This window comes from Myiozetetes cayanensis, unplaced genomic scaffold (genome assembly GCF_022539395.1).
Source record: "Myiozetetes cayanensis isolate MyiCay16 unplaced genomic scaffold, myiCay2020 scf2-11, whole genome shotgun sequence".
In the NCBI taxonomy this organism is placed as follows: Eukaryota; Metazoa; Chordata; class Aves; order Passeriformes; family Tyrannidae; genus Myiozetetes; species Myiozetetes cayanensis.
The window spans coordinates 47939908-47952682 of NW_026087411.1; the positions used below are offsets into that span (position 1 = coordinate 47939908).

Below are 12775 nucleotides of genomic sequence, written 5' to 3' on the forward strand. Positions count from 1 at the left end.
CCTAGAACAGGATAGTGTATTTCTGATGAATTCCAGGGTTTTTCTGAAGCAGCAGATTTGATATCTAAGAGAAAATTTCAGTTCTTGTTAAACATGTTCACATTACATAACTGTGAGCTATCTCCTTTAAAACTGAAGACTGATGAATAGAAACATATTCTGGAAAAAGCTGGAATCCTCTCTTGTCCCTGGGACTAGGGATGGCTTGTATTATAAGGAAGATTTCTGTTACTGCTGCAAAAAGAATATAGTTTTAAAGCAATATTAAGTGTAAAATAAAGTAACATAAGGCAAAAGTGCCTTCTTTCCATGAAATGTGGGAGGAATGAGGTGAATCCACTACAGGATAATAGATCGTTAAGATTACATTCTTGATTAGAGTGACTGAAGGAAGGCAAGTCTATAGGAGGTAAAGGAAGGAACTTGCATCAGTTTTAAGTAGAGCAGAAAAAAAGAAGTGGCTTATAGTTTAGGTGACGCGTAAAATTAGAGGTCCAGCACTGACCCCTATTAATTTGTAATCTGAATATAAGAGTTGAAATTTTACTTGGGTCCTGCTGTAAGTACACTCTGCTGGCTCCATTTCTGTAAAAATAAATGACCCATTATATGAGCAGACTTACATGCCTGTTAAACTTCCATAATCAGTACCCACATGCAATCTGTTTTAACTAATCTCATCTGCACTGGGTCAGGAGTAAAGAAAGAATTGATTTCATGAAAAAAATGCAGTATTATTTATCCTTGCTATTTTTTGGTTGGTGTGCTAATTTGTTGCTGAACTTCTCTACATATTGAATTCATTTAATGTAATACAGTAGTCAAGAATTTCCAGTTAGTAGAATAGCTTATATGTTTAAAATGAATAATACCTGAAAAATAGCATGGACCCAGGTCTGTGAAATAAAAGAGAAAGTACCAAAGGCCAGTGAATTGTTCGGTAGAATCCATTATATTACAGTACAGAGAGCCTGAACAGGAAGAGTGCATCTACTCTGCCTTTTCAACTAAATTTAAAAGCTGTTGATGTAAAAATGTTACTTTTTTGGCCAGTGTTGAAAAGCAGAGTACAAAATGCACGAACTCTTTAATAAAACCGACCTTTGCTTTCTTACTGCTAATGCATATTAATATATTATTATCAAGAATACTAGCAATAAATAGGTAAGAAAATGCTTCTGTTAATTAAGCTGACATTTAGAACTGAAGCTTAGGTGGAGGTGGAGGCGAGACCATTTAATTGTTTTCAAGTAAGCCATTAAGTGTAGGATATGAAGGGATATCTCAGAAGCACAGTAACTTCTTATTAAATTTAAAATAATTTGGAGAATAGATTAAGGAATCTATTTTTAAAATTAAATTTACAAGAGGACAGTTCTCCATTTAATGAGTTTTGTGATGTTTGCATTAGGTAAGAATTGCTTCACAATTTCAGAATATGACCATTTACGTACTCCACATAGCTATATGAAAACTAATCTGTAATGCCATTTCAACATTCATCCTACCTTGCAATTTAGTTTTCTTGATGCTGAAAATGGAAAAAAAAATTAATAATAATGACTTATGTCTCTTTTTCTTCCATCCAGGATTTAGAGATGGGTGTAACAAGCAACTGAAAACATTACTCTCTCTTAAGTAGTAGAAATGCAAAGTTATTCTAGTTAGTTTTCCACCTATTTCACCTAGTCTTTCTCTGAAAAGATGTAGAAATAGAATTTTTAATGTAGAATATTACACAGAGATGTGTAGGATGTAAGATTGTCCTAGCATCTAATTCGGGAATGCTCTTATGTAACTATCTACATGGTTTATTTTTAGCTGTTTTGGAACAGAAATCCTCTCAATAGTGTCACTTGTGTTATATTAATGTGGCTTTCTGCACCAACGGATCCTTTGAATTTCAGATGGAAATATTTACTTCATCAGTTTTCCTTCTCCAAAAGAAAACTCTCTCTTTGTTTTCACTTTGCAAATCCTATATTCCACAGCAAGGAATATTAAAAAAAAAAGCTTTCCTGGAGTAATGTACATATATCAATCACAGTTCTGAAAATTTTCTGATTGCATGTAGATTTATTTCCTTACCATAATGAAAGTAGAATCAATTTTTGTAGTTCTGTGCCACTCACCTGGCATAGCTTCTTATTTTAGGGAACTAATTTTTGGTAGTCTTTCTATACAAAACAATGGCATCAAAGATTAGCCCTTTCATTTTCCAGATGACCAGAATTTTATTTCCCTGGAAGAGCTCAGAACATGATAGTCAAGACATCAGAAATTGTTGGTTGAATGGTAGTTCACCCTAGAATTAATTTTTTTTCCAGGCACAAAAAGCTTATCTGAAATAGTGCCTGTTAAGATGTCTCCTCTAGATAAGTCATCTGAAAATTGAATTCCTACTGACATTCAGAGAAGACAGATACATTCCTGAACATCAAGCAGCCTTGGTATTTTATAAGTGACAAACTGACCTAAGTAATTCAGTGGTTTCATCTTGATATGCTTAGCAGTGCACCAGGCTTTACACTTCACTGTTAACAAAATGGGATTGTTCTGTGGGGAAGATGAAGGAAAGCAGCTAGAATGGTTGAATCTGACTATTTCATATGCATAACATTGCTTTCAGCTGTGGAGGTCAGAGATAACTCTTTGCCTTGAGAAGAATAGCTAACTTGTCAGGGTAGTCTTTGATATAGAATCAGATGAGTTGGAAAGGACCTCTGAGATCATGAAGTCCAACCCTTGATCCACTACCAGCACAGTTACTAGACTATGGCACTAAGTGCCACATCCAGTCTCTTCTTAAATACCTCCAGGGACAGAGAATCCACCACCTCCCTGGGTGGCCCATTCCAGTGCCTGATTACCCTCTCTGTAAAAAATTCCTTCCTAACATCCAACCTAAACCTCCCCTGGCAGAGCTTGAGACCATGCCCTGTTGTCTTACTGAGAGCTGTTTGGGAAAAGAGACCAACCCCCACCTGGCTACAACCTCCTTTCAGGGAGTTGTAGAGAGTAATTGAGGTCTCCCTTGAGCCTTCTCTTTTCCAGGCTAACTTCCTTGTGAGGGGAAGAGGAGGGGAAGGCACTGATCTCTTCTCTGTGATGACCAGTGACAGAACCTGAGGGAATGGCCTGATGTTGTGTCAAGGGAGGTTTAGTTTGGATATTAGGAAAAGATTCTTCACCCAGAGGGTGGTTGGCACTGAACAGGCTCCCCAGGGAAATGGCCACAGCACCAAGTATGACAGAGTTCAAGAAGCATTTGGGCAATGCTCTCAGGCACATGGTGTGATTCTTGGGGTGTCCTGCATAGGGCCAGGAGTTGGACTTGAAGATCCTTTCAACACAGCATAGTGTTTGATTCTGTGATACAGTTAAACATGTCTGTAAGTTATTGGTGAATGGCATTATTAAATTTCAATTAAAAAAAAAATTATCAGAGGAATGAAGTATCTGTGTCTTAATCTCACATCCCACATTGGGAAGTTTCCCAGCCTTCCACTGGTATCTTAACTGACAGCTGCTTCAAGATGCAACATCAAATTCGTGTGTCTACTAGGACTGCTATTAAAGAATAAAGTAAAATACTTTTTAACAATATAGATGTTATTTTATACTACAAATTTGCATCTCTGAGCATGTCATATTATACAAAACATATTTTTCTTGGAACTTGCTTGAGTACTGAAGGTTTCTTACCAGCTTCTTCATAACCCATGAATGCCTGCCTGGGCTTAGTGACAGCATACATTAGGTTCACATCTCTTCTGGGAGTCAGTTTCCATGTGTATATTAAAACAGCTAATTGGGTTTGTGTTAAATATAAGAAATGTAAGAGAAGGATGACTTAGGTGCAGACTAGTCCTTTTACTTAGCTAGGAGCAATGAAAGGAGTGAGAAATTGTTTGGGCCTCCATTATTAATTTTTCTTTGAAGAAGAAAATAGTAATAAATAAAGTTAAATATATGTATTTATTTTAAGTATTCTATATTATTTATTCACATATGTTTCATATATTTGTTATAATTTTTATATTATATATTATTTAATTTAGAGCTCTCTTACTGCTTTATTACATTCTTGGTATTACTTTTTCCCAATGAAGACTTGTTCTATTTCCAATACACTAAAAGTATACAGAAACTATTTTTTTAACCTATGTATGAAAAACATGTTTCAGCATACTCATTTTTTTCCACTGCTTTCCATGAAATTCCAGTTTTTAAATTTGTGTTGGATTATAAATAATTTTATCTGCTTTTCATTTGTTGCTTATGATTCCATTTATGCCTGGCTGGTATATTGAAGAGCACTAATACCAGTTTGTCAGTTGTTATGGATTTTCTCCTTGAGACCTTCTGGTACAGGTGGTTATTTTAGTTATGTATGTATGGCAGCCATGGATCTTAGATGTTCCTTCTTCTCCTTCCTGAACCTTGTCTTGCTCTAAAAACTGAGATTTTAAATTGAGTTTGAAAGCATGGCTGAATTTTCAGTGAAGAAAAGGATTTTTCTCTTTTCTTTTGAAGAAGTTCTGTAACAATGGTGGTATTTGTGCTATTGATTTGTGTGGAAATAGACAAGATGTCATGATGTAAGGAAGTGTGCAAGGTACCTGTTTATTTTAATTTAGAAGGTAGATTTTACACAACAGTGCCAGGCTATTGATTTTTGAAAGGAAAATGTTATAGTACATCTCCCTTGATAGGATTTTGGATTGGATTGTATAATGTGGTTTTATGCAAAAATAAGTAGAAGAAATATTTCAAAAATTTGTATCTTAGTTGCGTGTAAATTAAAATAGTTCTTTCAAATCTGCTCATATTTCACTGGTTAATATTTACTGTCTTCAGTAAGTACACAGTTTTCTTTCCAAGGAACTGGATCAGGCTGTCACACCAAATAAAGAATACACCAGAGGAAGAGTTTGGCAGCTCAGTAGACATTTATTTCTACAGTGTGTAGGTACTAAAATTTTCATTCCTTGGCCTTGGGACAGAGTTCCATCTGTTTGAGTTACTGTTGTGTGAGAATAAGCAGCCCTTTGAGTCGCCACATGTTCCTTCTTTAGATGGTGCAGTGGTTGGAATAGATGGTTTCCGTGAATGATTTTGCGAGCACTCCCAAAATCCACTTGTATTAAAATTGAGGGTTTCAAACATCTCTTAATCCCAAATTTGCTCAGTTTGTTGTTACTTGTTAAAGCCACATATGAGAAATCTACCACCCTCAGTTTATCTACAATTTCTATTACTTATCTGATCTGCATTACAGACTTTGTAACTGCATATATTAAAATACATAGGGAAGTTTTTTTATGTTATGACAACAGAGAATAGAGTCATGGAATAGCTTACCTGGTCTGCTTCTAGGCCTCTTCATACTATATCAGGGAAAAAGATTACAAAACTGGAAAGTCTTTCTCTCTATTTTCCCTGTGTTTATCCATCCGCTTTGGCAACCTTTTATGTTAACAGGCTTCTCTCAAAGCAGAGGGTATAAAAATGCAATCTGTAGTTTGTTACAGAGGTTGGACCGGAAATCTGTAGAAGCTGTTGCAAATCTTCAGCTAACTCAGGAGGTGAATGGCCACTTTACTGCAGTTGCAAGAGGAAACGTCTGATAGTAACTGCTATATGTCAGTTTTGGAAGAGCTTGCTGCATCAGTCAGGATCAGTAAAAAAAATGCTGGGAGGGATGGAAGATGGTGATTATAACTTGTAAATTTAGACTTGAAGAATCTTGTGGCTAATTTTGTCCTAGTCTTATCTTGTGGTAGTAAGGAGACAATCAGCCTGTGAGTTTGTTACTTCAGGCACTATTTGTTCTTATCAGTCCTGCTTGTGCCTTTGAACAGTGGCTGTACACTGGCTGTCACTTCATCTGTGTTGTTTGGTTTTTTTTTTCACTCTGGAATGATAGTGGTGGCAGAAAGTGCTTATGAAAAGCTTGACCATGGAGGATGGTTTAGCACATATCACTCCCATATTGTGATAAAGTTTTCCATTGTAGGTCTAGAATGGAAGGCAGTGAGTATTTTGGGGAACTCTGTGAATGTAGAGGGCTGTATCTTACCAACTGATTCTGACAAAGTGATATGCCTTTTTTTTATTTTTTCTGAAGAATCAAATTTTTGTGTTTTGTAGGAGTGGTTATGAATGTGTAACTTAAAAGTTGAACCTTTTTCAATTTTTTTCTAATTTGTAAACTAATTGGTAAGTGCACTTTTTGCTGGGAATTTGAAGCCTTGCTGTTTTGTTCGAGAAGAAAATTTTTAGATGCTTTATTGTTATTGTTATCTATTTCAGGATACTAAAAAGGCAATTTTAGCATCATTAACATTTTAAAATTCTTCCTTGTATTCTTTGTCAGGGCAGTACCAGCATTATTAATCATTAATATTGATATTAAATAAATGCTGTTTAGCAATGTTGAATTTAATTTCTTTAACTTTTTAAAGACAACATCTGGGGAAGATGTACGGGACTTCACAAAGGTGCTGAAGAATAAGTTCCGGTCAAAGAAGTATTTTGCAAAGCATCCCCGGCTTGGCTACTTACCTGTGCAAACAGTATTGGAGGGTGACAACCTGGAGACGTAAGCTTGGTTTATAGAGTCGATGGAGTCATTGACCTATTCTATTTTAAAAAAAAGAACTCAAGAAATAACCAAAAACAGTTGCAGAGCCTTGTTCTGTATTGCCTGTTTTTTAAAGTAACATATTTTATATTGGATTTTTGTAAGCATTTTGCTTTAAAGTCATTGACTTTATAATGTCCATGGCAATGGACCAAGCAGGTAATGTTGGAGGGTCCTGAATGGCTTTTAGAGAGAACACTTTTGAGGAGACTGGGCTTTTTGAACTGCACTGCTCATTTGGTTATGTCAAAATTCCTGGAATTAGAAATCTCTGAGTTAAATAGGGTCCTACAGGCATCAGAAATACAGGTGGCCTAATCAGAGAGAGCACTCTCAGTGTCTCCACAGTATTATTTGTGGTGCTGACAGAAGTGCTTCACTTTATTTACTTGCTTGGTAGTTGTCAGCAGAAGACGCTGTTACAAGAGCAAAATTAAAATGTGTTGACAGGGCGCTAGAATTAGTTTCATGGATTGACTGCCCTTCACATGCTGGAGTCTGTGGCAGTACTGCACTGTCTGAACATGGCACACTTAGCTAACAGCAGCTCATGTGAGGCTTTAGCATAGGTGCTCTGCTTTCATCCAGCAGTTTAGTGCCATTGCCCATGCTCTGTTTTCATGGCTGGAGGGCTGTGCATTTTATTTACAATAACCAAACAAAGCCTCTTCATTAGCAGTTTAAGAAACAGGAGGAAGTAATCTGAAAACTGGTAGTATTGATGGCCTCGCTTCTAAGGAAGCAATACACATTCAGGTGTTAAAATGTTACCCACTGGGGCAATCTTAAGCTGCCACCAACACAGGAAAACAAAGCTGCTTTGATGTGATGAAAGCTTGCCAATGCTGCCAGAGACTGGAATGTCAAAACTGTAATCACAGATCAGGGTAAAACTCTTTTGGTCCAGTCATGTGGGAAATATACAGATAAATTGCCAGCACCATGCTGAGAAAACTGTTGGTATTGGTTCTCTGCCCTGCAGGTGGCAAAACTCAGTAATACATTGCTTTTAATAAAAATATTAAAATAAAAAATCCTATATAGTTACTCAAGTGTGAGAATTTAATATAATATGTATTTATCTCTGATTATTTTTATGCATAAGGAAAATAAGCATTGATAACTGTGACTTATAGAGTGGGTTTTTTATTGGCAGTATTTTTTCCACCACATTTTTTCTAGTCATTTTTAGTTAGTTTAAGATGAAAGATCCAGTACTTGAGCAGAATTTAAATGAGTTGATTATAGTTTATGAACTGCAGTTCAATCAATACCTCTGATTTGGGTTTTTCTTTAAATTGATTTTTCTTTAACAAAACAAAGTATGTAAGTCAGTCTCCTGTCCCTACGTGATACATGGCAGTATCTGTTGCTGTTTCTTTTCTTCATTAATTGTTGCTGATAGAAATAATCTGGGTGGGTTGCTTGTCAAAATATTTTGCGTTTCTCCAGCTTTCTCTTGCTTAAATGACACTACAGTTGTTTCATAATTTCATTCTTTTTCTCTCTCTTTTTTTCTTTTTTTTTTTTTTTTATGTCTTCCTTACAGTCCTATCACTCTCATCAGTATGTGGCCAGAGCAATATGAGTGAGTACGCAGAACCCCTTTGTCGGGAAAGCCTAATATGCTGATTGTTTTCTTTTAGCTCAGTTGCAACTAATCTGATGTGCATGAACTATAGGGCATGACTAACCCAAAGCAATAATGCTGTCGGGAATATTGTGAATTTATTTATTTGTCATCAGTCTAACGTAATTTAAAAATAATATTGTCTATATCGTGAATTGCTTTAGACATCACTAATTGTTTTATTATTATTTTCAAACTAGTCCTTCCCAGTCTCCACAGCTGTTTCATGATGACACACACTCCAGGATAGAGCAGTATGCTACCAGGTAAGGGAGGCACAGTTTCTCACGAGTACATTATATTTTGTGATTGGTTCCTGCAGTTTTTAATATGCACTACTGGTTGGATATTATTTATTAAAAAGATATAATTCTCTGTACTTAAAATAAGTAAAATATTTCAAAATCATTAGCTTCTGATTACAGTCATATTAGATGTAAAATAAATGTGTTAAATCTATCATCTCTCATACAGAATGGAAACTGTTGCAGAATTGCATTATTTCTTAGGATGCACCATTTTTGTTTTGTTTCTTCATTTTTAACCTTTAAAATAAACCAAACTTGATGGATGTATAGTTTTCCCAGTAGAATTTTAGATCCAAGCTTTTGTTTTCTTCTGTGACAGGTTAACACTATCCACTACTGTTGACTTTTAGCAGGGCATATAATTGCAGATGTTTTATGTTCTTGCTTTTGTGGGATCACCCTAGTCCTTTTGTGATAAGGTATCTATTATGCCAAGTCCATCTCAATGTTTCTGTCTTTTGTTGAACTCTCTTCTGTACATTCACAGCTGGTGATCACAGAATCAGTAAGGTTGGAAAAGACCTCTAAAATAGTCAAGTCCAACTGTTAACCCAGCACAACCATGTGCACCATTAAACTGTCTCCAAGTGTGCCGAAGGCACTTCCTGAGAGGATGATTCCACCTCTTCCCTGGGCATCCCATTCCGATACCAGAACACCTTTTCATGGAAGAAATTTTTGTAATATTTAATCTAAACTTCCCCTGGCACAGCCTGAGGCCATTTCCTCTCATCCTGAATTAAGGATGTGATGATGGTGAAGCACTAACCAGAGGTACCCTCTCAAAACTAAGTACCATGGGAACTGACTAGGCTTTTCTTTAGGTATCTTTCTTGTTGTATCAGATCTCTACAACTAATAAACAACATTAACTTTTTCAACTTTTTGACTAAAAGTTCATTTAACTGCATTCTTATTTACGAGCACCATAAGAAAGCTTCAGAGCAGTTTCTTAAATACCTACGATACACTACATATGGTCTTTGCAGCAGGAGAAAACAAAATAGGGCTGAAGGGCTACCCACAGTCAACCTATTTTTTTATTCCCCCAAGAGCGAATATTTTCATCTTGCACTGGTAGTATAGCACAATGACACACAATGTCATTGTAGTGCATTTCAGTTACTTGGAACATGTCATTCATATAGACCACCCAATGTTTCTTTGAGTCTGTAACTTAGACCATGCTTTAATCAGTTAAAACCCCTGGACCAAATAAATTAAACTTCTCTAGAAGGCTGTGAGAATATTTTGTCTCCTTATGTTCTTTTTTCAGCCCTTGGTGCCATGATACTGTGACTTTTTGTGCCCAGATAAAGCTCATATTCTGGACTTGCCTTAGGATCAAGGGAGACCCTAGGTCCAATACCTGTTCTGCTTCTCCTGTCCCTCAGCTTTTACAAGTTCTGTTTTGGATTAGAGTTGCTGAAGGTGGACCGTGCACTAGCCAAGGCTCTTTCAGGATACAAAGCTAAATCTGTACCTGCTATGTGCAGACATGGGTATCAAAATTACAAACTTAATACTGAATACTACATAAGTAATCTATCTAAAACTACTCAGAACTGTTTTTCTTCTAGTAAAAACGAGAAGACATAATTCTGTGTCTTTCATATAATTTTTATTGTGTCCTTTCTAGTTGGACCTGTTAGGTGTGTTTTACATATAAACTAGTAAATCTTTTTAACTGTTCTGATCTTTTCAGTTAAGCTTCTTTAAAGGAATAATATCAGGGCTTCCCTAATAAGACACTGCCCATCAGAAGCAGTGTATTAAGTGTATAAAAGAAGCAGTGTATTAAGCAGTGTATTAAAGCCTTCACTGTCACTGACTGAAGAACATTCAATTCCCAATTTTCTGTTAACAAAGTCCCCTATCTGGGGATATACCTGGGGATACCATCTCCCTATTCTGTTGTGCTGCATCCACTCTGAGTTGCTTCTAATTCCCTTCCTCAGCTTTCAGTTTGTATCCTGCCTTGAAGGCTCTGCAACTCGAGTCCCTTCCCTGTCTCCCTCTGCTCCCTGATTAGAGCCATCTGCTGGTTTCACAGCAAATCCTCATTGATGGTGGAGATGGTAAACGTGATGATAATGATAGAATCTGCATTTGTGAGTTGGGATATCTATTACTCACTAAGAGATTCAGAGCAGTCTCCCAACCTCTGAAAAATACTGGGGGTTGGACTACTTCCCTATGTGACAAAAGGCCTATGAAGATTAATTTCTAAGATGGTTTCATCAAAGATTTGAAGATGCTGAGCTATGCAGCAATATAAAGGTGACTGTAAGCATGTTGCTCACTGTGAAGTAGATCTTTTAGAGATGCCCCAGAGCAGAGATGATCTGAATATCTCTGGTCACTTTGGAGCTTGTCTTTCCCTTTGGGGGAGGTGTTTGAACACAATGTCCCATCCAAACCATGGTGGGATGAGACAATGTCATCCTGTGTGGCCTTCATTTATTCTTCTTCAACCCGGAGGAACAGTAACAAATGAACAGATGGGCAAACTTGCTGCATATTAAAACACCAGAGTTCTCAATTCTTTCAAAAAGAACTTTCACACTACTTTCAAAAGAAGTTTGAAGAATAATGTCTAATGCACTTGCAAAAATATATGTGAAATTAGGATATCTTTATAGTAAAGGAAATAGCTGTATTTGGTGCAGTTAAATATATGTGCAGAGCATTGAGTGTTCCTAGACTTTTATGTATATGTCTTATGTACATAAGGTATCTCTTTCCTGGAAACTTGAATAGCTAGAAAATTTCTACAGTCCAATAATGTAGTCTTTTTAGATAAATTCCTTCCAAAATGAGGAAATATAGGCAATGACTCCCTGCAATTACACTGCTTTTTGTGTTGTTTTCCAGGACTGGTCTGTCCACAGTGTGATATTATTTGCCTAGTATAATTTCAGATGTTGTGTGTGCTATATTTAAAAAGTATTCATCCTCTTTTGTTAGTCTGGCTTTATAAAATTCAAAGAGAAAACCATCTGCAAAAACATCTCTTTAACTTATTTTACCATGAGAGTTCTGGTAATGCTAATGATAATTATACTAGAGATGGAAAATAAACTTTTTCTTCATTGTTTGGCAAGTAGAATTAGTTAATCATAATGCAAGTTTCTCATAAGAGTCCTCTGGATTTTAGGTCTTTGTCACAAAATCTAGGAGTTTATTTTTAATCATGTATACAAAGATGGCCATGTCTGAGCTGTTTCCAAGCAGACTTGATCTTCATACTGCTTCTGTTTAAATTGTGCAGAATGTTCTCTGAAAGGTGGGGTCTTTCCTTTCAGGCTTGCGCAGATGGAAAGGACCAATGGCTCCTTCCTCATGGACAGCAGTTCCACCACAGGAAGTGTGTAAGTAACTCAGACTTATTAATGCCAGCAACTTTGGTTATAAGGTATAAATCTTCATAAGTTCTAACACAGGACTTCGTCCCAATGAAAGCAGCTAATAAGTATGACCCCAAGAATGCCTGGATAAATTTAGATCCCAGCACCTATTGTAGAAATTGGTGATGTTCACTTTTTGATGTACAGGAACTCTACATTTGTCAGCCATTCTGCTTCAAAAGTAGGGATATTTCACATGACTGGTAAAAAGCCACAGTTCTGTAGGTTCTAGTTTGTAATCCTTTTCTGCTTTTACCATAGTATAAAAGAAGAGAAATCTTTCTATGTTGGACAATGGGGTGGGTCCAAAGCTTTTGCTAAACCCCTAAGACAACTTTCTCATTGAAATAAAAAGGCATCTGTATTTTGAAGATTTTGCAGAGCCCAAGGAGTCTCGCTACGTCCTGTTTATATTTCAGTTTGCTGGCTGATGATCCATCTGTCTATACCTGGGGAGATAAGCATAGTCTTATGTTAATTTTATCAACAGTGTTTTCTTTTTTTGAATTGTCTGTCACGTTTATTGTAAGAACCTTCACTGAAATGCATTGATGAATCTGGAAGGCGTAGAACCTCTTGAATTGCTAATAAATTAAGTACAACATTTTTCAATGCAAAAATATACTAATGTTTTAACCTCACTGTATCATCAGTTCAGTTAATTAAATCAGTGTAGTAAGACTGCCTCCTCTAAATTAATAACAAATACCATCAGCATTTTTAAATAGGAAACCAAAGTTGTTCTTATTCAGCTTTAGTTAGAAAATGCTATTGGTCTCAGTAA

General features: G+C 36.3%; 1 protein-coding gene across 11 annotated transcripts in view; it reads left to right on the forward strand.

The window, feature by feature from the left end:
- The window catches only part of UTRN (utrophin), a 389435-nt gene that overhangs the window by 356570 nt on the left and 20090 nt on the right, over positions 1-12775 (forward strand). For 10 of the 11 annotated variants that reach the window (XM_050314404.1, XM_050314409.1, XM_050314405.1 and 7 more), the window contains 4 exons: positions 6468-6604; positions 8196-8234; positions 8477-8542; positions 11890-11955. In XM_050314404.1, coding sequence (XP_050170361.1) covers positions 6468-6604; positions 8196-8234; positions 8477-8542; positions 11890-11955 — 308 coding nt within the window. Of the gene's footprint in view, positions 1-6467; positions 6609-8195; positions 8235-8476; positions 8543-11889; positions 11956-12775 lie in introns of those variants that run through there. The other variant, XM_050314411.1, reaches the window with a different exon arrangement.